Source organism: Dipodomys spectabilis, unplaced genomic scaffold (assembly GCF_019054845.1).
Source record: "Dipodomys spectabilis isolate Male_0828 unplaced genomic scaffold, ASM1905484v1 ptg000299l, whole genome shotgun sequence".
Lineage (NCBI taxonomy): Eukaryota > Metazoa > Chordata > Mammalia > Rodentia > Heteromyidae > Dipodomys > Dipodomys spectabilis.
Window position 1 is genome coordinate 3032191 of NW_024870976.1, and position 27258 is coordinate 3059448.

At 64.7% G+C, this 27258-nt stretch overlaps 2 protein-coding genes across 2 annotated transcripts in view; one reads left to right on the top strand and one right to left on the bottom strand.

Moving 5' to 3' along the window:
• The window catches only part of Sdf4 (stromal cell derived factor 4), a 33398-nt gene extending 31617 nt beyond the window's left edge, over nt 1–1781 (top strand). The window contains exon 9 of the mRNA XM_042701961.1: nt 1770–1781. The gene's annotated coding sequence lies outside the window, so the exon portion shown is untranslated. The remainder of the gene's footprint in view (nt 1–1769) is intronic.
• Nucleotides 1–25799, bottom strand: Ttll10 (tubulin tyrosine ligase like 10). Its single transcript, XM_042702009.1, has 15 exons — nt 25648–25799; nt 25422–25584; nt 23462–23550; nt 20230–20630; nt 18809–18886; nt 18584–18719; nt 18343–18461; nt 15617–15746; nt 12540–12625; nt 11789–11960; nt 8109–8280; nt 7650–7790; nt 3576–3692; nt 1199–1292; nt 1–374 (listed from the first exon to the last, which is right to left on the bottom strand). Exons 1-15 carry the CDS (start codon nt 25797–25799, stop codon nt 1–3), a joined length of 2424 nt encoding a protein of 807 aa, XP_042557943.1.
• Nucleotides 25800–27258: the final 1459 nt, after the last annotated feature.

The following is a 27258-nucleotide window of genomic DNA, read 5'->3' on the forward strand; positions in this document are numbered from 1 at the left end:
TCAGGAGCCCCGGTGGCCGGCGGCCCTGGGCTCGGCCTCGCGCTCCTCCTCCGGCGGCTCCGCGTCCTCGCCGCCCTCGGGCGGCCGCTCCCCGGGGCCGGGCGGCGGCGGGCGGCGCGGGGAGGAGGGCGGCCGGCCGGGGGCCCGCGGCGGGCCGGGCCTGCGAGCGCCCCTCCGCTCCGCGCGGCCCGCGCAGGGCGAGGCCTCGGCGGCGGCGCGGGGCGGCGCGGGGCGCGGGCCCCCGGCGCGCGGGCCCCCGGAGCGCGGCCACGGGTCGGCCTCCCCGTTGTGCAGGAGCGAGAAGCGGCGCTGGGCCCGCAGCGGCAACATCTTCTGGCCGCGCAGACTCTTCTGGAAGGTCTCCAGCGCCAGGTCTGCGGGCGGCGGCGGGGAGTGAGTGCGGGGAGGAGCGCGGCCTGGGGAGGGGGGTACAGGGAGGGGGGTGCGGGGAGGGGCGCGGCCTGGGGAGGGGGGTACAGGGAGGGGGGTGCGGGGAGGGGCGCGGCCTGGGGAGGGGGCGCGGCCTGGGGAGGGGGGTGCAGGGAGGGGGGTGCGGGGAGGGGCGCGGCCTGGGGAGGGGGGTGCGGGGAGGGGCGCGGCCTGGGGAGGGGGCGCGGCCTGGGGAGGGGGGTGCAGGGAGGGGGGTGCGGGGAGGGGCGCGGCCTGGGGAGGGGGGTGCAGGGAGGGGGGTGCGGGGAGGGGCGCGGCCTGGGGAGGGGGGTGCGGGGAGGGGCGCGGCCTGGGGAGGGGTGCGGCCTGGGGAGGGGGGTGCAGGGAGGGGGGTGCGGGGAGGGGCGCGGCCTGGGGAGGGGGGTGCGGGGAGGGGCGCGGCCTGGGGAGGGGGGTACGGGGAGGGGGGTGCGGGGAGGGGCGCGGCCTGGGGAAGGGGCGCGGCCTGGGGAAGGGGCGCGGCCTGGGGAGGGGGGTACAGGGAGGGGGGTGCGGGGAGGGGCGCGGCCTGGGGAGGGGGCGCGGCCTGGGGAGGGGGGTACAGGGAGGGGGGTGCGGGGAGGGGCGCGGCCTGGGGAGGGGCGCGGCCTGGGGAGGGGCGCGGCCTGAGGAGGGGCGAGGCCTCAGGCCTGACCCCTGGCCAGCCAGGCTGTGCAGGGCTTGGGGATATTGGAGGCCAGCCGGTGCCCTCTGAACGGGGTCGGGCACCCAGGTGGCACAGGGTGCTGGCAGGGCTGTCAGGACTTACCCAGGGTCTCCATGACCACTCTGGGAATCACATCCTTTAGGACTTCACAGTTGGTATGCAGGGCAGGGTTGGAGTTCATCTCCAGTAGCCACACCTAGGCAGGATTCTGGTTAGCTAGCGGGAGGGAGGCTGGGGTCCTTCCAAGGGGCTCAGGCCCTGAAGTCTGTCTGGAGGGGGGGGGGCTGAGGCCCTGAGGTCTGTCTGGAGGAGGGGGGGGCGCTGAGGTCTGTCTGGAGGAGGGGGGGGGCGCTGAGGTCTGTCTGGAGCAGGGGGGGGCTGAGACCCTGAGGTCTGTCTGGAAGGGGGAGCGCTGAGGTCTGTCTGGAGGAGGGGGGGCGCTGAGGTCTGTCTGGAGTGGGGAGGGCTGAGACCCTGAGGTCTGTCTGGAGCAGGGGGGGGCTGAGACCCTGAGGTCTGTCTGGAAGGGGGAATGCTGAGGTCTGTCTGGAGGGGGGGGGGCGCTGAGGTCTGTCTGGAGGGGGGGGGCTGAGGCCCTGAGGTTTGTCTGGAGGAGGCAGGGGGGGTGGGGGGGCAGGCGCTGAGGCCCTGAGGTCTGTCTGGAGTGGGGGACGGGCTGAGGCCCTGAGGTCTGTCTGGAGGGGGGGCGCTGAGGTCTGTCTGGAGGATGGGGGGCTGAGGCGCTGAGGTCTGTCTGGAGGAGGGGGGGGGGGCTGAGGCTCTGAGGTCTGTCTGGAGGAGGGGGGGGGGGCTGAGGCCCTGAGGTCTGTCTGGAGGAGGGGGGGGGCTGAGGCCCTGAGGTCTGTCTGGAGGGGGGGGGGCTGAGGCCCTGAGGTCTGTCTGGAGGAGGGGGGGGGCTGAGGCCCTGAGGTCTGTCTAGAGGATGGGGGGGGCTGAGGCCCTGAGGTCTGTCTAGAGGATGGGGGGGGCTGAGGCCCTGAGGTCTGTCTGGAGGGGGGGGGGCTGAGGCCCTGAGGTCTGTCTGGAGGGGGGAGGGCGCTGAGGCCCTGAGGTCTGTCTGGAGGAGAGGGCGCTGAGGTCTGTCTGGAGGAGGGGGGGGGCTGAGGCCCTGGGGTCTGTCTGGAGGGGGGGGGATGAGGCCCTGAGGTCTGTCTGGAGGAGGGGGGTGTGAGGCCCTGAGGTCTGTCTGGGGGGGGCGCTGAGGTCTGTCTGGAGGGGGGGCGCTGAGGTCTGTCTGGAGGAGGGGGGGCTGAGACCCTGAGGTCTGTCTGGAGGAGGGGGGGGGCTGAGGCCCTGAGGTCTGTCTGGAGGAGGGGGGGGGCTGAGGCCCTGGGGTCTGTCTGGAGGAGGGGGGGCGCTGAGGCCCTGAGGTCTGTCTGGAGGAGGGGGGGGGCTGAGGCCCTGAGGTCTGTCTAGAGGATGGGGGGGGCTGAGGCCCTGAGGTCTGTCTGGAGGGGGGGGGGCTGAGGCCCTGAGGTCTGTCTAGAGGAGAGGGCGCTGAGGCCCTGAGGTCTGTCTGGAGGAGGGGGGGGGGCTGATGCCCTGAGGTCTGTCTAGAGGATGGGGGGGGGCTGAGGCCCTGAGGTCTGTCTGGAGGAGAGGGCGCTGAGGCCCTGAGGTCTGTCTGGAGGAGGGGGGGGCTGATGCCCTGAGGTCTGTCTAGAGGATGGGGGGGGGCTGAGGCCCTGAGGTCTGTCTAGAGGAGAGGGCGCTGAGGCCCTGAGGTCTGTCTGGAGGAGGGGGGGGCTGAGGCCCTGAGGTCTGTCTGGAGGAGGGGGGGGGTGCTGAGGTCTGTCTGGAGGAGGGGGGGTGGTGCTGAGGCCCTGAGGTTTGCCTGGAGGAGGGGGGGGGTGAGGCCCTGGGGTCTGTCTGGAGGAGGGGGGGGGGGCTGAGGCCCTGGGGTCTGTCTGGAGGAGGGGGGTGTGAGGCCCTGAGGTCTGTCTGGTGGAGAGGGGGCTGAGGCCCTGAGGTCTGTCTGGAGGAGAGGGGGCTGAGGCCCTGAGGTCTGTCTGGAGGAGAGGGGGCTGAGGCCCTGAGGTCTGTCTGGAGGAGGGGGGGGGCTGAGGCGCTGAGGTCTGTCTGGAGGAGAGGGGGGTGCTCTGAGGTCTGTCTGGAGGAGACGGGGGAGTGGCTGAGGCCCTGAGGTCTGTCTGGAGGAGGGGGGGGGCTGAGGCGCTGAGGTCTGTCTGGAGGAGAGGGGGTTGCTCTGAGGTCTGTCTGGAGAAGGGGGGGGGCTGAGGCCCTGAGGTTTGTCTGGAGGAGGCGGGGGGGTGGGGGGGGCAGGCGCTGAGGCCCTGAGGTCTGTCTGGAGCAGGGGGTGCAGATCGGACCTGTTGTTGCTGAGCCTTATGGGCACCCCACCCCCAGGGCTGGGGGCAGACAGTGGGGACTGCTGGCCGGCCATGGGCCTGCAGGGTGACCGGGATGCACACTTGGCTCCATCCACCCAGAACAGCACCTTGAAGTTCTCATCAATCAGGAAATCACAGCCAATCAGGTCAAAGTAACCCAGTTTGCACTCCAGCTTGGACTTGACCGCCAGGAAGCAGTGGGCCATGATCTGCTGCATCCGCTTCTGTGGGCAGCCAAGGAGGTCTGGCTGTCGCCTGTTGACCCTGGTCACGCCAGGCCCCTCACACTCCCCGCACCTGAACCGCTGCCTGTGCCTGTACTCCTGTTGGACCTGCTCTGCCCCCCTGCCTGTACCCTTACCTGTCCACACTCACACTCTCAGAAGCACAGGCTTGCAGTCAGAAACCCACTCAGCCAATTCATGGAGGTCCCTATGGTGTGTGAGGTACTAGGGATCACAAGAGTAAAGAAAGTGAGAAATCGCCATGGGCTTTTGTTTGTTTTTGGTGCCTGTACTGGGCTTTAACTCAGGGCCTAGCTGCTCTTTTAGCTTTTCCTTTCCTTGTATTTTGGTGTCAGTCCTGGGCTTGAATTCAGGGCCTAGCTGCTGTCCCTATGCTTTATTGCTCAGGACTAGCACTCTACCACTTGAGCCACAGTTCTACTTCTGAATTTTTTGGTGGATAATTGGAGATAAGAGTCTAAAGGATTTTCTTGCCCGAGCTGGCTTTGAATCGTGATCCTCAGATTTCAGCCTCCTGAGTAGGTAGGATTACAAACGTGAGCCATGGGTACTGGACTTCAAAATTTTTTAAAGAGTTGAAATTACAAATTAGGTTGTCTGGGATGAAACTAGAAATCACAAAACATTGGGAGATCCATGGAAATTAAGCCTCTCTCCCCCCCTCCCTCCTCCACTTTTATAGGGTTTTCTATGTAATCCAAACTGGCTGGATCCTGGGATCACGCTCCTCAGCATCCCAAGTGTTGGGATTTTAAGGCATGTGCCATATTCCAACACACTTTATTTATTTTTTGGGTCCGGTCGTGGGCCTGAACTCTGGGCCTGGGCGCTGTCCCTCAGCTCTTCAGCTCAAGGTGAGCGCTCTACCACTTGAGCCACAGTGCTACTTCTGGCTTTTTTCTTTTTTCTTATGTAGTGCTGAGGAATCGAACCCAGGGCCTCAGGCATGCAAGGCAAGCGCTCTACCACTTCCCAGCCCATCTGTGAGACTCTTATCTCCAATTAACCATGAGAACTGGAAGTGGCACTGTGGCTCAAGTGGTAGAGCACTCTCCTTGAGCTGAAGAGCTGAAGGACAGTGCCCAGGCCCAGAGTTCAAGACCCCTGATAGACAAAAAACAAAACAAAAAACACCTGGATATGGTGACCCACATCTGTCATCCTCCATGGGATGCCTCAGTAGGAGACTGACGTCTGTCCCTTCCTAGCAAAAACATGAGACCCTCTTAGAAAGACAACGAAAGCAAAAGGTTTTGGGGGTTTGGCTCAAGGAAAGTTTCCTGCCTAGCAAGTGTAAGGCCCTGAGTTCAATACCCAGTGATGTACAGGTGGGAGGAAGAGTAGAAGTTAATATAAATACATAAAGGTGTGTTCATCAGAGAAATAAAGCAACAAAGGGCAGGGGTAGGTAAAGCATCTGCCTATTAAGTTCAAGATCCGGAACTCAAGCCCAGTACCGCCACACACACAAGCAGGTAGGATTGCTTTATGGCCCAGAAGCCTCATTTCTAGTTCTCAGGGGAACTGACAGTGCCTGCACATACAAAACCTGTACCGGAACAGTCCCCTGCAGCGTCGGACAAAACTGCGAATGAGTGCCTAAGGGGGCCCACTCGCACCAACGGGCAGAGGCCCAAGAGACACCCGTCCCGTGACGCCGGCCGTGTGAAATGCCTATGCGTGTCCCGTGACGCCGGCCGTGTGAAATGCCTACGCGTGTCCCGTGACTCTGTGTGAAATGCCTACGCGTGTCCCGTGACTGTGTGAAATGCCTACGCGTGTCCCGTGACTCTGTGTGAGATGCCTACGCGTGTCCCGTGACTCTGTGTGAGATGCCTACGCGTGTCCCGTGACTCTGTGTGAGATGCCTACGCGTGTCCCGTGACTGTGTGAAATGCCTACGCGTGTCCCGTGACTGTGTGAAATGCCTACGCGTGTCCCGTGACGCCGGCCGTGTGAAATGCCTACGCGTGTCCCGTGACGCCGGCCGTGTGAAATGCCTACGCGTGTCCCGTGACTGTGTGTGAAATGCCTACGCGTGTCCCGTGACTCTGTGTGAAATGCCTACGTGTGTCCCGTGACTGTGTGAAATGCCTACGCGTGTCCCGTGACTGTGTGAAATGCCTACGCGTGTCCCGTGACTGTGTGAAATGCCTACGCGTGTCCCGTGACGCCGGCCGTGTGAAATGCCTACGCGTGTCCCGTGACGCCGGCCGTGTGAAATGCCTACGCGTGTCCCGTGACTGTGTGTGAAATGCCTACGCGTGTCCCGTGACTCTGTGTGAAATGCCTACGTGTGTCCCGTGACTCTGTGTGAAATGCCTACGCGTGTCCCGTGACTGTGTGAAATGCCTACGCGTGTCCCGTGACTGTGTGAAATGCCTACGCGTGTCCCGTGACGCCGGCCGTGTGAAATGCCTACGCGTGTCCCGTGACGCCGGCCGTGTGAAATGCCTACGCGTGTCCCGTGACTGTGTGTGAAATGCCTACGCGTGTCCCGTGACTCTGTGTGAAATGCCTACGTGTGTCCCGTGACTCTGTGTGAAATGCCTACGCGTGTCCCGTGACTGTGTGAAATGCCTACGCGTGTCCCGTGACTGTGTGAAATGCCTACGCGTGTCCCGTGACGCCGGCCGTGTGAAATGCCTACGCGTGTCCCGTGACGCCGGCCGTGTGAAATGCCTACGCGTGTCCCGTGACTGTGTGTGAAATGCCTACGCGTGTCCCGTGACTCTGTGTGAAATGCCTACGCGTGTCCCGTGACTCTGTGTGAAATGCCTACGCGTGTCCCGTGACTGTGTGAAATGCCTACGCGTGTCCCGTGACTGTGTGAAATGCCTACGCGTGTCCCGTGACTGTGTGAAATGCCTACGCGTGTCCCGTGACGCCGGCCGTGTGAAATGCCTACGCGTGTCCCGTGACTGTGTGAAATGCCTACGCGTGTCCCGTGACTGTGTGAAATGCCTACGCGTGTCCCGTGACTCTGTGTGAAATGCCTACGCGTGTCCCGTGACGCCGGCCGTGTGAAATGCCTACGCGTGTCCCGTGACTCTGTGTGAGATGCCTACGCGTGTCCTGTGACGCCGGCCGTGTGAAATGCCTACGCGTGTCCCGTGACGCCGGCCGTGTGAAATGCCTACGCGTGTCCCGTGACTCTGTGTGAAATGCCTACGCGTGTCCCGTGACTCTGTGTGAAATGCCTACGCGTGTCCCGTGACGCCGGCTGTGTGAAATGCCTACGCGTGTCCCGTGACGCCGGCCGTGTGAGATGCCTACGCGTGTCCCGTGACTCTGTGTGAGATGCCTACGTGTGTCATGTGACTCTGGTTGTGTGAGATGCCTATGCGTGTCATGTGACTCTAGTTATATGAAATGTCTACGTGTGTCATGTGACTTGTTGCATGAAATGCCTGCACGTGTCATGTGACTTGTCACATGAAATGGCTGTGCGTGTTGTGTGACTCTAGTTATGTGACATGTCTACGTGTGTCCCGTGACTCTGACCAGTCCTATGGAGTGCCCGTGCACCGGGGTGGGACTCCAGGTGTTTGCGATGTCTGCAGCAGCTGCCGGGGGGGGGGGGGGGGGGGAACCTGAGCGGTGATGACCAAGGGTGCTTGGTGCCCTCTGGGCCCGCGTGGTCACTCTGGGCCAGCCGGCCCCTGCTGGGCCTCTGCTGGCCTGAGCTGCCCCTGGCTGAGCTGAGTGAGTAATGTTGAGGAGTGTTGTTCAAAACACACACATATACAACTTCAGTGCACTCACTCACCGAAAGGCCAGGCAAGGCACAGACTCAGCACATCGCTTGCACGTGTGCGTGGGTGCGCGCACACGCGGTGCACACGCCCACACGCGCACACACACGCTGACTCTGAGCTCCTGGACTGAGTGCCCCTGCCCCTGCCCCGGGCGGGAGCGGGCAGGGGGTGGACTGACCGTGAAGGCGGTGTAGACCCAGTCTCTGGGGAGGCCCTTGGCCTTTCTGAACTTGTCATTGATGTAGCAGTTCAGACGGTCCATGCTCCACACAGTGTCCTCCTTCAGCGTCGTGTACAGGGGGCTCTTTTTCTGCATAAACTACACCAAGAGCTGTGCCAGTGGCGCTCCTTGCGGAGGGCCCCAGCAGCTCCCGCCCCCACCAGAGCCCCGGGGCCCAGCCTGCACCACTTGCACGGACCACCTCCCGCCCACCCCACAGGCAGCAGGTCCCGGATCCCCACAGGGCTCCGGCCTGGAGTCTCCAGCCTTTCTTGGCACCCAGGCGGGCGCGAGGCTGCAGTGCGCTGAGGTAATTCACCAGGACTCCAGGTTGTCCCTGCCATGGCGAGCGGCACTCCTCAGCTGGGCCCCTCGGGCCTGGGCCACAGCCAGGCCATCCTCCGTGAGGGGCAGTACCTGGTTGGTCAAGTGGCCGCTGAGGTCAGTGGAGGTGGAGTCATAGAGGCTGAGGGTAAGGCGGGCGTAGCCATGGCCAAAGAAGACCATGTAGGGCATAGCACAGGCAATGAGCAGGTAGGAGCGCACATCAAACTTCTTCCCCTCCAACAGAAGTGGGTTCTGGATGTACCTGTGGGGTGCAGTGCAGGGGGGGCAGCTGGCCTGGGAACCTTCCCCAGCCTGGGCCATTCCTCAGTGGACGCTCTGCCTGTCCTGCTGTGACCGCTGGCTAACAGCTCTGTCCATGGCAGGGACTTCCTGAGCCAAGCAGACGGGGAAATCGGGAGAAGGGCCTGGTCCCTGGACCTCAGCGGCTGCCAGTGTTTTGGGCAACCTCAGGGTGCATCTAGGGTACCATTAGGTCCTTGGGGGAGATGCTAGGGGCAGATTTGGACCCTCGTGGCCGGGAGAGCTGTTTGGAGGAGGAAAGCTGCCATGGGGCCTTGGAGAAGGAAGAAGACGTTGCAGGTGGAGAACTTCAAGAATTGAAGACCTGGGTCTGGGAGTGGTGTACAGAGGAGAGAGCTAGAGGGGAGGGCAGAGATGGGGGGAGGGCAGAGACGGAGGGGAGGGCAGAGCTGGAGGGAGGGCAGAGCTGGAGGGAGGGCAGAGATGGAGGGGAGGGCAGAGCTGGAGGGAGGGCAGAGCTGGAGGGAGGGCAGAGCTGGAGGAGGGCAGAGATGGGGGAGGGCAGAGACTGAGGGAGGGCAGAGATGGAGGGAGGGCAGAGATGGAGGGAGGGCAGAGCTGGAGGGAGGGCAGAGCTGGAGAGAGGGCAGAGATGGAGGGAGGGCAGAGACGGAGGGAGGGCAGAGCTGAAGGGAGGGCAGAGATGGAGGGAGGGCAGAGCTGGAGGGAGGGCAGAGATGGAGGGAGGGCAGAGACGGAGGGAGGGCAGAGTTGGAGGGAGGGCAGAGACGGAGGGAGGGCAGAGATGGAGGGAGGGCAGAGACGGAGGGAGGGCAGAGCTGGAGGGAGGGCAGAGCTGGAGGGAGGGCAGAGACGGAGGGAGGGCAGAGTTGAGGGAGGGCAGAGATGGAGGGAGGGCAGAGCTGGAGGGAGGGCAGAGACGGAGGGAGGGCAGAGACTGAGGAAGGGCAGAGATGGAGGGAGGGCAGAGATGGAGGGAGGGCAGAGATGGAGGGAGGGCAGAGCTGGAGGGAGGGCAGAGACTGAGGAAGGGCAGAGATGGAGGGAGGGCAGAGATGGGGGAGGGCAGAGATGGGGGAGGGCAGAGATGGAAGGAGGGCAGAGCTGGAGGGAGGGCAGAGATGGGGGAGGGCAGAGCTGGAGGGAGGGCAGAGCTGGAGGGAGGGCAGAGATGGGGGAGGGCAGAGCTGGAGGGAGGGCAGAGATGGAAGGAGGGCAGAGCTGGAGGGAGGGCAGAGCTGGAGGGAGGGCAGAGCTGGAGGGAGGGCAGAGATGGAGGGAGGGCAGAGCTGGAGGGAGGACAGAGATGGGGGAGGGCAGAGATGGGGGAGGGCAGAGATGGGGAGGGCAGAGCTGGAGGGAGGGCAGAGATGGAAGGAGGGCAGAGCTGGAGGGAGGGCAGAGCTGGAGGGAGGGCAGAGATGGGGGAGGGCAGAGATGGGGGAGGGCAGAGATGGAAGGAGGGCAGAGCTGGAGGAGGGCAGAGCTGGAGGGAGGGCAGAGCTGGAGGGAGGACAGAGATGGGGGAGGGCAGAGATGGGGGAGGGCAGAGATGGGGAGGGCAGAGCTGGAGGGAGGGCAGAGATGGAAGGAGGGCAGAGCTGGAGGGAGGGCAGAGCTGGAGGGAGGGCAGAGATGGGGGAGGGCAGAGATGGGGGAGGGCAGAGATGGAAGGAGGGCAGAGCTGGAGGAGGGCAGAGCTGGAGGGAGGGCAGAGATGGGGAGGGCAGAGCTGGAGGGAGGGCAGAGGTGGAGGGAGGGCAGAGCTGGAGGAGGGCAGAGATGGGGGAGGGCAGAGCTGGAGGGAGGGCAGAGATGGGGAAAGCAGAGATGGAGGGCAGAGCTGGAGGGAGGGCAGAGACGGAGGGAGGGCAGAGCTGGAGGGAGGGCAGAGCTGGAGGAGGGCAGAGATGGAGGGAGGGCAGAGCTGGGGGGAGGGCAGAGATGGAGGGAGGGCAGAGACGGAGGGAGGGCAGAGCTGGAGGGAGGGCAGAGCTGGAGGGAGGGCAGAGCTGGAGGAGGGCAGAGATGGGGGAGGGCAGAGATGGGGAGGGAAGAGACGGAGGAAGGGCAGAGACGGAGGGAGGGCAGAGATGGAGGGAGGGCAGAGCTGGAGGGAGGGCAGAGATGGGGAAGGCAGAGACGGAGGGAGGGCAGAGCTGGAGGGAGGGCAGAGATGGAGGGAGGGCAGAGCTGGAGGGAGGGCAGAGCTGGAGGGAGGGCAGAGCTGGAGGGAGGGCAGAGATGGAGGGAGGGCAGAGATGGGGGAGGGCAGAGCTGGAGGGAGGGCAGAGCTGGAGGGAGGGCAGAGATGGAGGGAGGGCAGAGATGGAGGGAGGGCAGCGATGGGGGAGGGCAGAGATGGAGGGAGGGCAGAGATGGGGGAGGGCAGACCTGGAGGGAGGGCAGAGATGGAGGGAGGGCAGCGATGGGGGAGGGCAGAGATGGAGGGAGGGCAGAGATGGGGGAGGGCAGACCTGGAGGGAGGGAAGAGCTGGAGGGAGGGCAGAGCTGGAGGGAGGGCAGAGCTGGAGGGAGGGCAGAGCTGGAGGGAGGGCAGAGCTGAGGGAGGGCAGAGATGGAGAGGAGGGCAGAGACGGAGGGGAGGGCAGAGCTGGAGGGAGGGCAGAGATGGAGGGAGGGCAGAGCTGGAGGGAGGGCAGAGATGGAGGGAGGGCAGAGCTGGAGGGAGGGCAGAGCTGAGGGAAGGCAGAGATGGAGGGAGGGCAGAGCTGGAGGGAGGGCAGAGCTGGAGGGAGGGCTGACCTGGAGGGAGGGCAGAGCTGGAGGGAGGGCAGAGCTGGAGGGAGGGCAGAGATGGAGGGAGGGCAGAGATGGGGGAGGGCAGAGCTGGAGGGAGGGCAGAGCTGGAGGGAGGGCAGAGCTGGAGGGAGGGCAGAGCTGGAGGGAGGGCAGAGCTGGTGGGAGGGAAGAGATGGAGGGAGGGCAGAGATGGAGGGAGGGCAGAGATGGAGGGAGGGCAGAGATGGAGGGGAGGGGATGACTGGAAGGGGAGGGCAGAGATGGTGGCTGTGGCTAAAGAAGAATCTGCCCTGGTGGAGCCCAAGGCCCACCGGATCTTTTCTGAGGCCAGATTGAGCCCTCCCTACCCCGTCTGCTCTAGGCCCGTAGGAGGCTGAGGGTCTGGGCCTGCCTGGGGGCAGATGAGCCACTGGTCACAGATTCGGGAATGGTCTTGTCTGTCTGGACTGGGGAGCAGGGGCATTGACCCAGGCCTTCCAGTCCTCCTTCCCATCCCTCCCCTCCCCTCCCCTGCCCCTCCCCTCTTCCCCACCAACCCTAGAGCCTGTGTCTGTGGGCCATTTTGTCTAGGACCCAGGGCAGCCATGACACTGTCTGTGGTCTGCTTGAGACAGCCGGTCAAGCACCAGGGCTGCGGCAGCTCTCCACAGCACAGCACTCAATCATCCTAGATGCCAGCAGGTCTGAGCCAGCCCGCCCGGGGCCCCTGGGACCCAGGCCCACACCTCTGCACCACTCGAGCCTGTGGCATCCGGAAGGGCATCTTGCGGTAGATGGGGTCATCCTCGATGCTCTGGGTCTTGGCCTGCAGGGTGCTGATCTCCTCCTGGCTCCTGATCAGAAAGATGCCCTTTCCCTGGTTGGAGGCGGTGGGCTTGCAGATCCACATCTGGGTGTCTGCAGGGAGCACCCCCTCAGCCTCTGGCCCCACAGCCCCGTCCATCCCTGACTCCAGCCTGGGCCAGACCTGCTGGGCCCTGTAAGGCCTGGTCTTGACCCTCCTCTCCCCGGCCCCCCCTCAGCCTCTGGCCCCACAGCCCCGTCCATCCCTGACTCCAGCCTGGGCCAGACCTGCTGGGCCCTGTAAGGCCTGGTCTTGACCCTCCTCTCCCCGGCCCCCCCCTCAGCCTCTGGCCCCACAGCCCTGTCCATCCCTGACTCCAGCCTGGGCCAGACCTGCTGGGCCCTGTAAGGCCTGGTCTTGACCCTCCTCTCCCCGGCCCCCCCCTCAGCCTCTGGCCCCACAGCCTGGCCTGTCCCTGTCCTTACTCACCATTGGGCCCTATTTGCTCCACCTAAACCCATGTCTTCACCATGCTGCAGCCCTGGCCCACACTTGGCTCCAGAGATCGCCACGCTCCAGCCCCGCCCCACCCTTTCCGCCCTCCACCAAATCCAAGCCAAAATCCTTCCTGTCTCTCCTATGCCACCAACATTGGGAGATCCCGACTCTCCATAGCCTGCCTGGCCTCTCACCATCAAACAGGCTGAAGAAGGCCTGTCTCTCCTCCCTGATGTCTAGCCGGTAGGTCTCTGGGAAAAAATCTTCCATTTTCAGGGCCCTGGAAGAGTGGGAAGATAGGGAAGGCAGGGGAAGGGCTGTGCCCTGCCCCAGATTTGGCTGTTCCAGGGCCTGTCTCCATCTGAGAGCGAGCCGGAGGGGGCTGAGTTGGCCTCAGGCTGACCTCAGCCCCCTCCCCGCTCTCCCAGCCTTTCAACGCTCTGAGCCTCGGAGCTCTCTCACAGGCCGGACACTCTCGGCTCCTCTGCGGCTGCTGGCCGTCCACGGTCTCTCCTGCGCCCCAGTGTATTCACCTGGTTGCTCTCCTGACGTCTGGGCTGCCTAGGAGTCCCTAGACCTCTGGGATTGGCTCCTGGTTTTCCTGAGGCTTGGTTTTCATGCCCATTTACCTAACAACCAGTCCTTCCAGTGCAGGTCAGAATGATCCCCCCCAAGCTGGGCTCTATGCATCTACCTATGTGTCCCGAGACGCCCCAGGCTCGTTCCTCAGAGCTCCTCAAGGGCTGCATCAGGACACAGGACCTGGACTGCGCGCCCGTGTGTGTGTGTGTGTGTGTAATATAGAGATGGGGGGATAGGGATTTATTGGGCAAATGGATATGCTGAGGGAAAGATCTGAGTTGCTGGCAGACAATAGGAAGTGGACGGCCGGGCGTGCTGATGTCAGCCAGCGTCACACGTGACGGTGTGTGTCATACGTGATGGTGTGGTGAGCACACAAGCTGGCTCCCTGCTGGCAGAGGAGAGGGTGGAAGGGGAGTGGATGAGTGGGTAGAAGTGCTGAGGAGTGGTTTGTGCTGAGGGTGGTGGGATGTGGCTGAGGGTGGTTGGATGTGGCTGAGCGTGGTTGGATGTGACTGAGGGTGGTGGGATGTGGCTGAGGGTGGTTGGATGTGGCTGAGGGTGGTGGGATGTGGCTGAGGGTGGTTGGATGTGGCTGAGCGTGGTTGGATGTGGCTGAGGGTGGTGGGATGTGGCTGAGGGTGGTTGGATGTGGCTGAGTGTGGTTGGATGTGGCTGAGGGTGGTTGGATGTGGCTGAGGGTGGTTGGATGTGGCTGAGCGTGGTTGGATGTGGCTGAGTGTGGTTGGATGTGGCTGAGGGTGGTTGGATGTGGCTGAGGGTGGTTGGATGTGGCTGAGCGTGGTTGGATGTGGCTGAGGGTGGTGGGATGTGGCTGAGCGTGGTTGGATGTGGCTGAGGGTGGTGGGATGTGGCTGAGGGTGGTTGGATGTGGCTGAGCGTGGTTGGATGTGGCTGAGGGTGGTTGGATGTGGCTGAGCGTGGTTGGATGTGGCTGAGGGTGGTTGGATGTGGCTGAGGGTGGTGGGATGTGGCTGAGGGTGGTTGGATGTGGCTGAGCGTGGTGGGATGTGGCTGAGCGTGGTTGGATGTGGCTGAGCGTGGTGGGATGTGGCTGAGCGTGGTTGGATGTGGCTGAGCGTGGTTGGATGTGGCTGAGGGTGGTGGGATGTGGCTGAGGGTGGTGGGATGTGGCTGAGGGTGGTGGGATGTGGCTGAGGGTGGTGGGATGTGGCTGAGGGTGGTGGGATGTGGCTGAGCGTGGTTGGATGTGGCTGAGCGTGGTTGGATGTGGCTGAGGGTGGTGGGATGTGGCTGAGGGTGGCGGGATGTGGCTGAGCGTGGCGGGATGTGGCTGAGGGTGGCTGGATGTGGCTGAGGGTGGCTGGATGTGGCTGAGGGTGGTTGGATGTGGCTGAGGGTGGTGGGATGTGGCTGAGGGTGGTGGGATGTGGCTGAGTGTGGTGGGATGTGGCTGAGGGTGGTGGGATGTGGCTGAGGGTGGTTGGATGTGGCTGAGGGTGGTTGGATGTGGCTGAGGGTGGTTGGATGTGGCTGAGCGTGGTTGGATGTGGCTGAGGGTGGTTGGATGTGGCTGAGGGTGGTGGGATGTGGCTGAGCGTGGTGGGATGTGGCTGAGGGTGGTTGGATGTGGCTGAGGGTGGTTGGATGTGGCTGAGGGTGGTGGGATGTGGCTGAGCGTGGTGGGATGTGGCTGAGGGTGGTGGGATGTGGCTGAGGGTGGTGGGATGTGGCTGAGCGTGGTGGGATGTGGCTGAGCGTGGTTGGATGTGGCTGAGGGTGGTGGGATGTGGCTGAGCGTGGTTGGATGTGGCTGAGGGTGGTGGGATGTGGCTGAGGGTGGTGGGATGTGGCTGAGCGTGGTGGGATGTGGCTGAGGGTGGTGGGATGTGGCTGAGGGTGGTGGGATGTGGCTGAGCGTGGTGGGATGTGGCTGAGGGTGGTGGGATGTGGCTGAGGGTGGTGGGATGTGGCTGAGGGTGGCGGGATGTGGCTGAGCGTGGCGGGATGTGGCTGAGGGTGGCTGGATGTGGCTGAGGGTGGTTGGATGTGGCTGAGGGTGGTTGGATGTGGCTGAGGGTGGTTGGATGTGGCTGAGTGTGGTTGGATGTGGCTGAGGGTGGTGGGATGTGGCTGAGCGTGGTGGGATGTGGCTGAGCGTGGTTGGATGTGGCTGAGGGTGGTTGGATGTGGCTGAGGGTGGTGGGATGTGGCTGAGGGTGGTGGGATGTGGCTGAGGGTGGTGGGATGTGGCTGAGGGTGGTGGGATGTGGCTGAGGGTGGTTGGATGTGGCTGAGGGTGGTTGGATGTGGCTGAGCGTGGTTGGATGTGGCTGAGCGTGGTGGGATGTGGCTGAGGGTGGTTGGATGTGGCTGAGGGTGGTGGGATGTGGCTGAGGGGGAGTGGGTGGGACTGACCGGGAGGGGGGAGCCGTGAATGACCGAGGGACCTGGCGGGCGGCTCTTGTGGGTCTGATGATGGTGGACGGCAGCAGGAGCCGGGGTTGAGGCAGACTGACAGGAAGAGAGAGCGTGGCTGGGTCAGTGGAAAGACGGGTGGGTGGGCTCCATTGGGCGGTGCTGGGTGGGTTCTGCAGCCTGGCAGTGAGCAGTGGTCTGCGGGACGGGGGCAGGGTCCTGGCAGGGCCGGCGGTGAGCAGTAGTCTGCGGGACGGGGGCAGGGTCCTGGCAGGGCCGGCGGGCTCACTTGGTCGGAGCGCCCGTCTGCACCTTGGTGGTCTTGCTCAGGATACGTGCGTGCTCTCGGAGGGCGCTGAGCAGCCCGATCTTGGTGGTCAGCAGCTTGTTGTTGGGGAGCTGGAACAGCAGCTGTTGGCCTGGCAGGATGAGGACTGGTGTGTGTGGTGTGTGGAGGCCGCGGTGGGTGGGGGTGCCCCCCCCACCTGCCCCCTGCCTGACCCCTCCCCCTGCCTGCCCCCTCCCCTCCCGCCCCCTCCCCCTGCCTAACTCCCACCTGCCCGCCCCCTCTCCTGCCCTATACACCCACCTGCCTTCCCCCTCCCCACCTGCCTGCCCCCCTGCCTAACTCCCACCTGCCCGCCCCCTCCCCCTCTCGCCCCCTCTCCTGCCCTATACACCCACCTGCCTTCCCCCTCCCCACCTGCCCGCCCCCCTGCCTAACTCCCACCTGCCCACCCCCTCCCCTTGCCGGCTAGTCCCCCTGCCTGCCCCCCCAGCCTAATTCCCACCTGCCCACCCCCTCCCCCACTCTGTTCCCCCCACCTGCCCACCCCCTGCCTGCCTGCCCCCCACCCAGTACCCCCCACCTGCCCGCCCCCCTGCCTGCCTGTCCCCCCATACCCTCTGCCTGCCCGCCCCCCCATACCCCCGCCTGCCCTCCCACCCCTGCCTGGCACCCCATATCCCCTACCTGCCTGCCCTCCTGCCTGCCCGCCCCCCGTACTCCTCCCCCGCCCCCCCCGTACCCTACCTTCCCGGAAGCTGCTGTAGCTGCCCACCCGTGCCCCCCCGTACCCCACCTTCCCGGAAGCTGCTGTAGCTGCCCACCCGTGCCCCCCCATACCCCACCTTCCCAGAAGCTGCGGTAGCTGCCCCCCCGTACCCCACCTTCCCGGAAGCTGCTGTAGCTGCCCCCCCGTACCCCACCTTCCCAGAAGCTGTGGTAGCTGCCCCCCCGCACCCCACCTTCCCAGAAGCTGCTGTAGCTGCCCCCCCGTACCCCACCTTCCCAGAAGCTGCTGTAGCTGCCCCCCTGTACCCCACCTTCCCAGAAGCTGCTGTAGCTGCCCCACCGTACCCCACCTTCCCAGAAGCTGCTGTAGCTGCCCCCCCGTACCCCCCCGTACCCCACCTTCCCAGAAGCTGCTGTAGCTGCCCCCCCATACCCCACCTTCCCAGAAGCTGCTGTAGCTGCCCCCCCGTACCCCACCTTCCCTGAAGCTGCTGTAGCTGCCCCCCCCGTGCCCCCCCGTACCCCACCTTCCCAGAAGCTGCTGTAGCTGCCCCCCCGTACCCCACCTTCCCAGAAGCTGCTGTAGCTGCCCCCCTGTACCCCACCTTCCCAGAAGCTGCTGTAGCTGCCCCCCCGTACCCCACCTTCCCAGAAGCTGCTGTAGCTGCCCCCCCCGTACCCCACCTTCCCAGAAGCTGCTGTAGCTGCCCCACCGTACCCCACCTTCCCAGAAGCTGCTGTAGCTGTGCCCCCGTACCCCACCTTCCCAGAAGCTGCTGTAGCTGCCCCCCGTGCCCCCCCGTACCCTACCTTCCCAGAAGCTGCTGTAGCTGCCCCCCGTGCCCCCCGTACCCCACCTTCCCGGAAGCTGCTGTAGCTGCCCCACCGTACCCCACCTTCCCGGAAGCTGCTGTAGCTGCCCCCCCGTACCCCACCTTCCCGGAAGCTGCTGTAGCTGCCCCCCCCGTGCCCCTCCATACCCCACCTTCCCAGAAGCTGCTGTAGCTGCCCCCCCATACCCCACCTTCCCGGAAGCTGCTGTAGCTGCCCCCCCGTACCCCACCTTCCCAGAAGCTGCTGTAGCTGCCCCCCCCGTACCCCACCTTCCCGGAAGCTGCTGTAGCTGCCCCCCCGTGCCCTCCTGTACCCCACCTTCCCAGAAGCTGCTGTAGCTGCCCCCCCGTACCCCACCTTCCCGGAAGCTGCTGTAGCTGCCCCCCCGTACCCCACCTTCCCAGAAGCTGCTGTAGCTGTGCCCCCGTACCCCACCTTCCCAGAAGCTGCTGTAGCTGTGCCCCCGTACCCCACCTTCCCAGAAGCTGCTGTAGCTGCCCCCCGTGCCCCCCGTACCCCACCTTCCCGGAAGCTGCTGTAGCTGCCCCACCGTACCCCACCTTCCCGGAAGCTGCTGTAGCTGCCCCCCCGTACCCCACCTTCCCTGAAGCTGCTGTAGCTGCCCCCCCCCGTGCCCCTCCATACCCCACCTTCCCAGAAGCTGCTGTAGCTGCCCCCCCGTACCCCACCTTCCCAGAAGCTGCTGTAGCTGCCCCCCCGTACCCCACCTTCCCAGAAGCTGCTGTAGCTGCCCCCCCGTGCCCCCCGTACCCCACCTTCCCAGAAGCTGCTGTAGCTGCCCCCCCCGTGCCCCCCGTACCCCACCTTCCCAGAAGCTGCTGTAGCTGCCCCCCCGTGCCCCCCCGTACCCCACCTTCCCGGAAGCTGCTGTAGCTGCCCCCCCGTACCCCACCTTCCCGGAAGCTGCTGTAGCTGCCCCCCCGTGCCCCCCCGTACCCCACCTTCCCGGAAGCTGCTGTAGCTGCCCCCCCGTACCCCACCTTCCCGGAAGCTGCTGTAGCTGCCCCCCCGTACCCCACCTTCCCGGAAGCTGCTGTAGCTGCCCCCCCATACCCCACCTTCCCGGAAGCTGCTGTAGCTGCCCCCCCGTACCCCACCTTCCCGGAAGCTGCTGTAGCTGCCCCCCGTGCCCCCCCGTACCCCACCTTCCCGGAAGCTGCTGTAGCTGTCTTTGCACTTGACCTCGCACCACTTGAGCTTGCAGTCCTCGCGCTGGCTGTCCTGCGTGCGCTGCCAGCCCTTGCTCTCACAGTAGTTGCTGATTCTGCGGGGTGGAGGGGCGATGACCCAGGCCGTGGGGTCCCGGGGACTTCAGCAGCGGCAGCGTGGGGCCAGGCGGGGGGGGGGGGCGCGGGTGCAGAGCGGGGCTGGAAGGGCCTCACTCACACTGAGGCCCCGTTGGTGCCTCCGATGTAGAAGAAGGGGCCGTGTCCGGTGCTGAACGGTGTCTTGTCCACCTCCTCTGGGCTGTCCTCCAGAGGGGCCTCGGGGAGCCTGGCAGGGTCTGCATCTTCGGGGAGATCTGCAGGGGGACGCAGCTCAGCGGTCCAGGCCTTCTGGATTGGTGGGCCTCCCCGGCCTCCCCTCCCCCCCAGCCACCTAGAGCCCCACCTGCATCTTGGTCCAGCTGGCTTAGCTCACCACTGCTCCCCATCTGTCTGTCATGGGTCCAGTCTGGGCGCCAGTGGGGTCAGGTGCGGGTTGGAGAGGTGCGCGCACCCCCCCACCCCGTCTGAGCCCAGCCAGGCCAGCAGCTGCTGGGTCCTCTCCCAGCCCCCCTGAGGCACAGACCCTCCCCAGCCCCCCTGGGCTCAGACCCTCCCCAGCCCCCCTGGGCTCAGACCCTCCCCAGCCTGGGGCTCAGACCCTCCCAGCTCCCCTGGGCTCAGACCCTCCCCAGCCCCCCAGGGCTCAGACCCTCCCCAGCCCCCCAGGGCTCAGACCCTCCTCAGCCTGGGGCTCAGACCCTCCCCAGCCTGGGGCTCAGACCCTCCCCAGCCCCCCTGGGCTCAGACCCTCCCCAGCCCCCCTGGGCTCAGACCCTCCCCAGCCTGGGGCACAGACCCTCCCCAGCCCCCCTGGGGCTCAGACCCTCCCCAGCCTGGGGCTCAGACCCTCCCCAACCCCCCTGGGGCTCAGACCCTCCCCAGCCTGGGGCACAGACCCTCCCCAGCCCCCCTGGGGCTCAGACCCTCCCCAGCCTGGGGCACAGACCCTCCCCAGCTCCCCTGGGCTCAGACCCTCCCCAGCCTGGGGCTCAGACCCTCCCCAGCTCCCTTGGGCTCAGAACCTCCCCAGCCTGGGGCTCAGACCCTCCCAGCTCCCCTGGGGCTCAGACCTTCCCCAGCACCCCTGGGCTCAGACCCTCCCCAGCCCCCCAGGGCTCAGACCCTCCCCAGCCCCCCTGGGCTCAGACCCTCCCCAGCCTGGGGCACAGACCCTCCCCAGCCCCCCTGGGGCTCAGACCCTCCCCAGCCTGGGGCACAGACCCTCCCTAGCCCCCCTGGGGCTCAGACCCTCCCCAGCCCCCCTGGGGCTCAGACCCTCCCCAGCCCCCCTGGGCTCAGACCCTCCCCTCCACAGCCCAGTCCAGCCACACAGGGAACCAGGGAGCTGGGGTGAAGGGGCCCCACACCCTCCTTACCAGCAGGGCAGGGCAGGGGACTGGGCATGGGGCAAGAGCCCCGCAGATATGCTATAGGGACACCTCCAGAGAAGGCTGGGGTCACAATGTCCATGGTGACATCACGGTGACTCAAGGAGGCGGGCCGGGAGAGGCCAGGGCTCACCTGAGTGGAGGCGGGGCAGGCAGTGCCCCTGGCGGCCCCGGGCATGGATGGGCAGAGGCCTGGGGTCCTGACCGGTGGCCTCGGCGCCGGGGGCTTCCTGTGGGCCCCTCCTGGGGCCTGTCTGGTCATCTGGATACGGCTGTGGGGAAGACTGGTCCCCTTCCCAAGAGACACACGGCCCGTGTCTGTCCTGGGGTGCCCCGGGCTGGGGGTGGGCGGGGCTGGTCCTGGGGGTCGCTCCGCATTGCCGGACCCTGAGCCGCTTGGGTCTCTTGGAGCCAAGGTGGGTCCGCCTGGGCTGGCCCCGGTAGTGAACAGGCCAGAGGTGGCTGTGGGTTCCAGGCCTGGGGGCGCGGAGGAGAGGTCCCCAAGGGGAAGCCGCTGCCCTCACCAGCCTGTGGGGCCTGCGGGCAGCCTGGGGGCCCAGCCCTTTGACGGGGTCCCCCGTCAGGCCTGCCCTGCCCAGGGAAGCGGGCCTCTCTGTGTCCTGGGCTTCGGCATCGGCGTGTGGCTGGCTCTCATCCCGGTGGTGACCGTGGGGCTGGGCAGCCAGCGAAGCCATTTCTGCATCCTGCCCCTGCCGAGCGAGTCCTCCACCGCCGCCGGGCCGGTGCTGGTCTGGCTGAGCGTGGCCTTTAGGTCGGCTGTGAGCAAGCGGCCATCAGACTAGCTGGGGGCCCTGCCCCCACCTGTGGTGCTGGACGGCGGAGGGGCGCCTGGCCTTGAGCGGGGCTCCTCCAGGTCTGCACTGCTGCCCTGGGGTCCTACTGGGGGTGGCACAACTCCTCTGCAGCCATGGCAACTCTCCCAGCCCAGGGCCCTTGTGCTTGGACGTGCTGCCGACTTCGGAGCATTGCAGGGAATGTTGGCCAATCCCTAGATGCGTCCTTCTGCTTACATATCAAACAAACAAACTCAAGTTTGGGGGCTATTTAGGAGGCAAGGACTTGCCACGGGGGTACGGGTGGGCTGGGCACCAGTGGCTCATGCCTGTAACCCTAGCTACTCAGAAGGCTGAGATCTGAGGGTCACAGTTTAAAGCCAGCCTGGCTGGGCAGGAAGATCTGTGAGACTCTTGTCTCCAATGAACCACCAAGGAGCCGGAAGTGGAGTTGTGGCTCAGATAGTAGTGCCAGCCTCGAACAGAAAAGCTCAGGAACAGTGCTCAGCCCCTGAGTTCAAGCCTCAGTATTGGTGCACTGGCTTCACACCAAAACAAAACAAAGTGGAGTAGGAGGGTAGGGTAGCAGTAGGCAGGACAGAGAAATGGCCTTCAAGGCGGTGTCTGAGAAGCAAAGGGAGAAGCCAACACCCCTTGGTGGGAATCGGTCATCTCTGAAGAGGATGCTGGGTGGTGGACAGCAGCCAACAGCCAAGAAATGCAAGGTCTGTAGCCAAGTGCTTGTCAGCCACACAGACTTTTTATCTGCTTGCCCTGCCCCACTGGACTGAAGGAGAGGCGAGAAAAGGGGCAAATCCACAGAACGGAGCTCTGGGCACCGCACCCCGCAGGCCTTCTCCCCCCCCCAGAACAGGAGGTTCCACAGAGGCGGCTGGGGGGGGGGGGTTGACAGACTCTCCAGGTCCCTGTCCACTGAGTTCCTAGTACCTGTGCTGTGGACATGAGCCCTAAGACACTAGCTTTTATCACTGTCCACAGACCAAGTGGCTTCCTGGCTCGGGAAGACGAGATGGCTGGGAGGCGGTGCGGGACCACGTGCCCAGCTCCCCTTGGAAAGGAGCTGCGTCTGTCAGGAAAGGAGGCACATGGACATTAAATGTGCAACACAGGGGGCAGCATTCAAGCGCAAGAAATTGCCCCGGGACTGAGGACAGGGCCTGACGTCATGAGCCAAGTACAGGCCAGGCGCCCCGCGTCAGAGCGGAGGGCCGACTGAGCGCAGAGGGGACGTGGGAGGCCACGGTGCACCCGCAGTGGCCCTTCCGGGGGAGGCGGGAGGAGACGAGGGCCTGTTTCTTTGCCTGCATGGTAGTCTGGGAACAGCACGGGCCTGTCATGGTCCTGTGAAGATGGAGCTCCTAGCCAGCGCGTGTGAGGATGTGGCGGCCACTGAGCGAGGGCTCAGCACTGCAGGCCGCACGGCCACACCAGGAGGCCCGAGGCTCCGGAACAACTAAGGACAGCAGCAAGATGCTGCTCGGCCGTTAGGACCCTGATTGCCTGATTGTGTGGGGTTGGCACAAATGAAGGAGCAAGAACAGGTGGATGGCCACTTCTACAACTCGTGCGCAGTCAGGTGCTACTTAGAAAAAGGAAGTAGTTTAAAAAGTCCAAGGGCTCCTGGGGAGAACGCCAGCCTTTCCCTGTGCCCCCGGCCCCAGCCCCGGCCGAGTCTGCGGCCACACAGGCTGCAGGGCACATGCAGCACGCCCCCATACGCGTTACGCCACAGTCTGTGACCTTGTTATTTTCACAAATCATTAAATGAGCCGTGAGTTATTAATTCTTGTTGTCCAGGAAGGGCCAGGTCTGCTTCCTGGCTCTGGTGAGCCTGCCCCCCCCCCCCCCCCCCCCAGTGACTCAGGAGTGATCCAGAGGGGAACGTCACACTGGTGACATCAGTGAATCTCCTTTTTTTTTTTGCTGGTCATGGGGCCTGAACTCTGGGCCTGGGCGCTGTCCCTCAGCTCTTCAGCTCAAGGTTAGCGCTCTACCACTTGAGCCACAGCACCACTTCCAGCTTTTTCCTGCTTATATGGTACTGAGGAATCGAACCCAGGGCCTCAGGCATACGAGGCAAGCGCTCTACCACCGAGCCACCTTCCCAGCCCGTGAATCTCTACTTCTAATGGTGGGATGGGAAGCAAGCAGTTTGCAGAGAGATGGTCACTAATCTCATTGAGGTGTAATGGTCGATGGATGCCCAGGGTCAGGGACCAGGAGCCAAAGACTCATGGTGTTGTGGTAAATTAAAATAAACATTTTACCTGGGCAGACAAAAAGACCGGCAGGAGATGGCACTCTGGTAGGATGGGCAGAGGCATTTAAACCTGAAGAAAACAGCCACACCTCAGTGTGTGCCCCGGGTCCCGTGGGAGGCGTGTGGGGACGCCGGGCCCAGCAGGTGCTGACATGTTTCCAGGGGGCGGTGCCTTGGCCCAGACTGACTGCACCCCGGGCCGGCAGTCCCTGTGCGTCTCAAGGGGCTCCCCCTCCGGGGGGCGGCTCTGGGGAGCAGACCTGGTCCTGGGCAAAAGGTTCCTCCTGAGAGTGGCCAGCTCTTCCCAAAGCCAGTCACCTGCTCAGGGGCCCCTCCCTGTGGGGCACACCCTTCCCAGGAAGGCCACAGAGGCTGGCTGGGCTCTGCTGCACCTAGCTGAGCTACCCAGCCTCTGCCTAGTCCCGGCCCCTCCTGTCAGCCCTGGGCTGGGTCCCGAGACAGGGCCAGGAGGAAGGGCTAAGCTTCAGTCCCGGCCAGGACTCCTCACCAGTAGCTGGCCTCGTCCCTCTTACCTGTCCAGCAAGGTCAAGGGAAGTCTCTGCTGGGATACAACAGTGGCGGCCTTGACAACGGTTACCTGGCAACTGCAATCCAGCAGAACCTGGAGGTAAACACGGCTTCAGAGGGTGGGGAAGGGTTGTGTGGTGTGGGCTGAGAGACCTGGGGAGGCCGGCGGTGAGCTGGGGCCGAGGAGCCTCTCCCGGGCAGCCCCGAGCAGGGCTGAGCCTGGGCATCCCCTCCCTTCCCTCCAGCCTCCTCAGATCCTCCCAGGATGGTCTGAGCTTTCTCAGGATGCCTTGATTCAGATTCAGGCACAGCACCTGGGACTGATGCTAGCCTGGCTCCGTGTGAGAGCTTGCTGCCAAATACCCAGACCGGGCCGCCCCACCTCACCTCGGACCCCTGGGCTCAGACTTCCAGGGCCCACCCCACCTCGGACCCCTGGGCTCAGACTTCCAGGGCCCACCCCACCTCGGACCCCTGGGCTCAGACTCCCAGGCCCCACCCCACCTCGGACCCCTGGGCTCAGACTCCCAGGGCCCCCACCCCACCTCGGACCCCTGGGCTCAGACTTCCAGGCCCCACCCCACCTCGGACCCCCGGGCTCAGACTCCCAGGGCCCACCCCACCTCGGACCCCTGGGCTCAGACTTCCAGGGCTCTGCCGCATCACCTTGCTCCCCTGGCAGGGGCTAGACCATGTCCTCCTGTGGTCAGTGCCCTAGCCTCCATGCAGGTGTGAAGACCCTCCTGTGGTCAGTGCCCTAGCCTCCATGCAGGTGTGAAGACCCCCTGTGGTCAGTGCCCCAGCCTCCATGCAGGTGTGAAGACCCCCTGTGGTCAGTGCCCCACCCTCCATGCAGGTGTGAAGACCCCCTGTGGTCAGTGCCCCACCCTCCATGCAGGTGTGAAGACCCCCTGTGGTCAGTGCCCCAGCCTCCATGCAGGTGTGAAGACCCCCTGTGGTCAGTGCCCCAGCCTCCATGCAGGTGTGAAGACCCCCTGTGGTCAGTGCCCCACCCTCCATGCAGGTGTGAAGACCCCCCTGTGGTCAGTGTCCCACCCTCCATGCAGGTGTGAAGACCCCCCTGTGGTCAGTGTCCCACCCTCCATGCAGGTGTGAAGACCCCCCTGTGGTCAGTGTCCCACCCTCCATGCAGGTGTGAAGACACTCCTGTGGTCAGTGTCCCAGGCTCCGGGCAGGTGTGAAGACCCCCCTGTGGTCGGTGTCCCACCCTCCATGCAGGTGTGAAGACCCCCCTGTGGTCAGTGTCCCACCCTCCATGCAGGTGTGAAGACCCTCCTGTGGTCAGTCCCACCCTCCATGCATGCGTGAAGAGCCCCTGTGGTCAGTGTCCCACTCTCCATGCAGGTGTGAAGACCCTCCTGTGGTCAGTGCCCCACCTTCCATGCAGGTGTGAAGACCCCCTGTGGTCAGTGTCCCACCCTCCATGCAGGTGTGAAGACCCTCCTGTGGTCAGTGTCCTAGGCTCCAGGCAGGTGTGAAGACCCCCCTGCGGTCAGTGCCCCACCCTCCATGAGGGTGTGAAGACCCTCCTGTGGTCAGTGTCCCACCCTCCATGTGGGTGTGAAGACCCTCCTGTGGTCAGTGTCCCACCCTCCATACAGGTGTGAAGACCCTCCTGTGGTCAGTGTCCCACCCTCCATGTGGGTGTGAAGACCCCCCTGTGGTCAGTGCCCTAGCCTCCATGCAGGTGTGAAGACCCTCCTGTGGTCAGTGCCCCACCTTCCATGCAGGTGTGAAGACCCCCTGTGGTCAGTGTCCCACCCTCCATGCAGGTGTGAAGACCCCCTGTGGTCAGTGTCCCACCCTCCATGCAGGTGTGAAGACCCTCCTGTGGTCAGTGTCCCAGGCTCCGGGCAGGTGTGAAGACCCCCCTGTGGTCAGGTCTCCTGCAGCCCCCCAGGGCCTGGCTTGGCCGAGCTGGGAACCTTGGGGTCAGTCCTGTACCATGAGCTCCAGTGCTGACCCGGGACCTTTGCCCCAGCAGCCACAGGCCAACCTGAGGGGCAGGGCTACAGACAGGCTGCATCGGTCCTTCCGCAAACCCTGTCCTGAGTGGCTGGGGCTCACAGCCTGGCCTGGGCCGGGGCCGGCCACGCTCATCTCTGGCCTAGACAGGGACGGACGAAATAGGCCCTCACTCCAGCGGCGATGTGGGCGAGGAGGGCCTCACCTGCCATCCTTGGGGTGGTCTGGAGTGTGCACCGCAAAGGCGCCCGGGGTGCCCCAGCGCCAGCTGGCTTGGGCCTGGGGCCCAACGCTCAGCTCTGGCTGGCCTCTCCTCTCTGGTGGGGGCGGGAGCCCCTCCTCCACCCTCCTCCTCATTGCAAGAAGTCTGGACCACCAGAAGCTTCTAGATCCTTCCTGGTCCCCTCCTGGCTTTGGACCTGGCCCTGGCCCACACCAAGCCCTGAGATGGGCTGTATTACCACACGCTGTGCCCTGGCACTCTTGCTCTACTTGGCACTGTCCTCCCCAGATATCTGGAAAAGCTGAAGCTCCTGAGCAGGGGGTAGGGGGCGGGGGCGGGGGCGGGAGCGGGGGGGGGCGGGGGCTCTCTCCCTGGGACCCCCCTAGCTGTGCAGACGCAGCGACTTGTCCTGGCAGTCTTCAGCAAGCACCTCTGCAAAGCTGCCAGTCCTTGCTTCGTATGGCTGAAATAACAAAGCCTGCAAAGTCCAATTTCACCAGTCAGTTTCCCTCCTTTGTTCGTAGTTCGTAAGGGAAGAATGAGGGGTGACGGGGGAGCACACGGGGGCAGAGGGCGTCAGCTGCAGAGTGGTTTATGACTTAGGGAGTTGTCCAACTACAGTTGCTCACTTTTGGAAAAGTCTAGAGCTCAAGGTGCACTTTATATGAGTGGCTCTTGAGAGTGAGACCCAGCAGGCCCCAGCAGGCCCCCAGCAGGCCCCCAGCAGGCCCCAGCAGGCCCCCAGCAGGCCCCCCAGCAGGCCCCGGCAGGCCCCAGCAGGCCCCCAGGACCCCTGGACCCCAGCGGGGTCGGCCGGCTGTGGCTAGACTACAGGATGTGGCCCGGCTGACACAGCCTGGACGATGGTCAGCCTGGGTCAGGCGCGGGGGTTTCCGGGGCCAGCGCCAGACCACATGTAGCAGTGCCTAAGTGAACGGCTCTTGTGTGAGGTCTAAGTGGGATGCTGACTTCCAGAGAAAGGGGTTCAACGCGGGCGCATGTGTAATTAGATCTGAAGTCATCGTGGAGCTCCCTAACGGCTGTGCAAAGGGCCTCCTCGTGTTTTCCAGGGAGCGCGCTCTGGGGGCCAGCCACGGGCAGGGTCGGGGGTCAGAGGTCAGAGTTGAGGGGCTGGAGCTGCGTGCATCTGGAGCTGGCAGCTGTGCCGGAGGGACCAGGACCCACCCTGCCCGGTGTCCAGCTGGGGCTTCCTTGGGTGACGAGAGCGTAGTCCTCCGGTGGTGATGGGGCCATGGACAGACGGCATTACCAGACAGTATTAGACAGAGGCATCCAGATCTAACCGTGTCTGGTAAGACGCCCATCGGCAGGCAGTCGCACAGGAGCCCGCGAGGCAGCGCATGCTGGTGCCAGGGAGAGCACCCTAACCTCACCATCCCCACGCCTGACACCCGAGGGCCAGCTCAGGGCCTTCACTCGGCCAGGACCCGGGGCTGCTGGGAGCATTTCCCGCGAGGCCTCCCTCAGTCCCCGCCTGAGAGAGTCCCCCCGTTCAGAGAGCTGAACGATCTTGTCAAGTTCATGAGGGACTGCCAGGCCTAGGGACGGACCCCACACCTCCCCTCCCCGGGA

Bases quoted from the DNA above. Each gene is read 5' to 3' on its own strand.
- Ttll10 (XM_042702009.1), bottom strand. From the start codon at position 25,799: ATGAGGAGGAGGGTGGAGGAGGGGCTCCCGCCCCCACCAGAGAGGAGA. The intron at 23,551-25,421 runs GTACAGGACTGA...GTTTACCTCCAG, and splicing joins GGTCAGCACTGGAGCTCATG to GTTCTGCTGGATTGCAGTTG. The intron at 7,791-8,108 runs GTACTGCCCCTC...CTCTTGGTGTAG, and splicing joins GCGGCCACTTGACCAACCAG to TTTATGCAGAAAAAGAGCCC.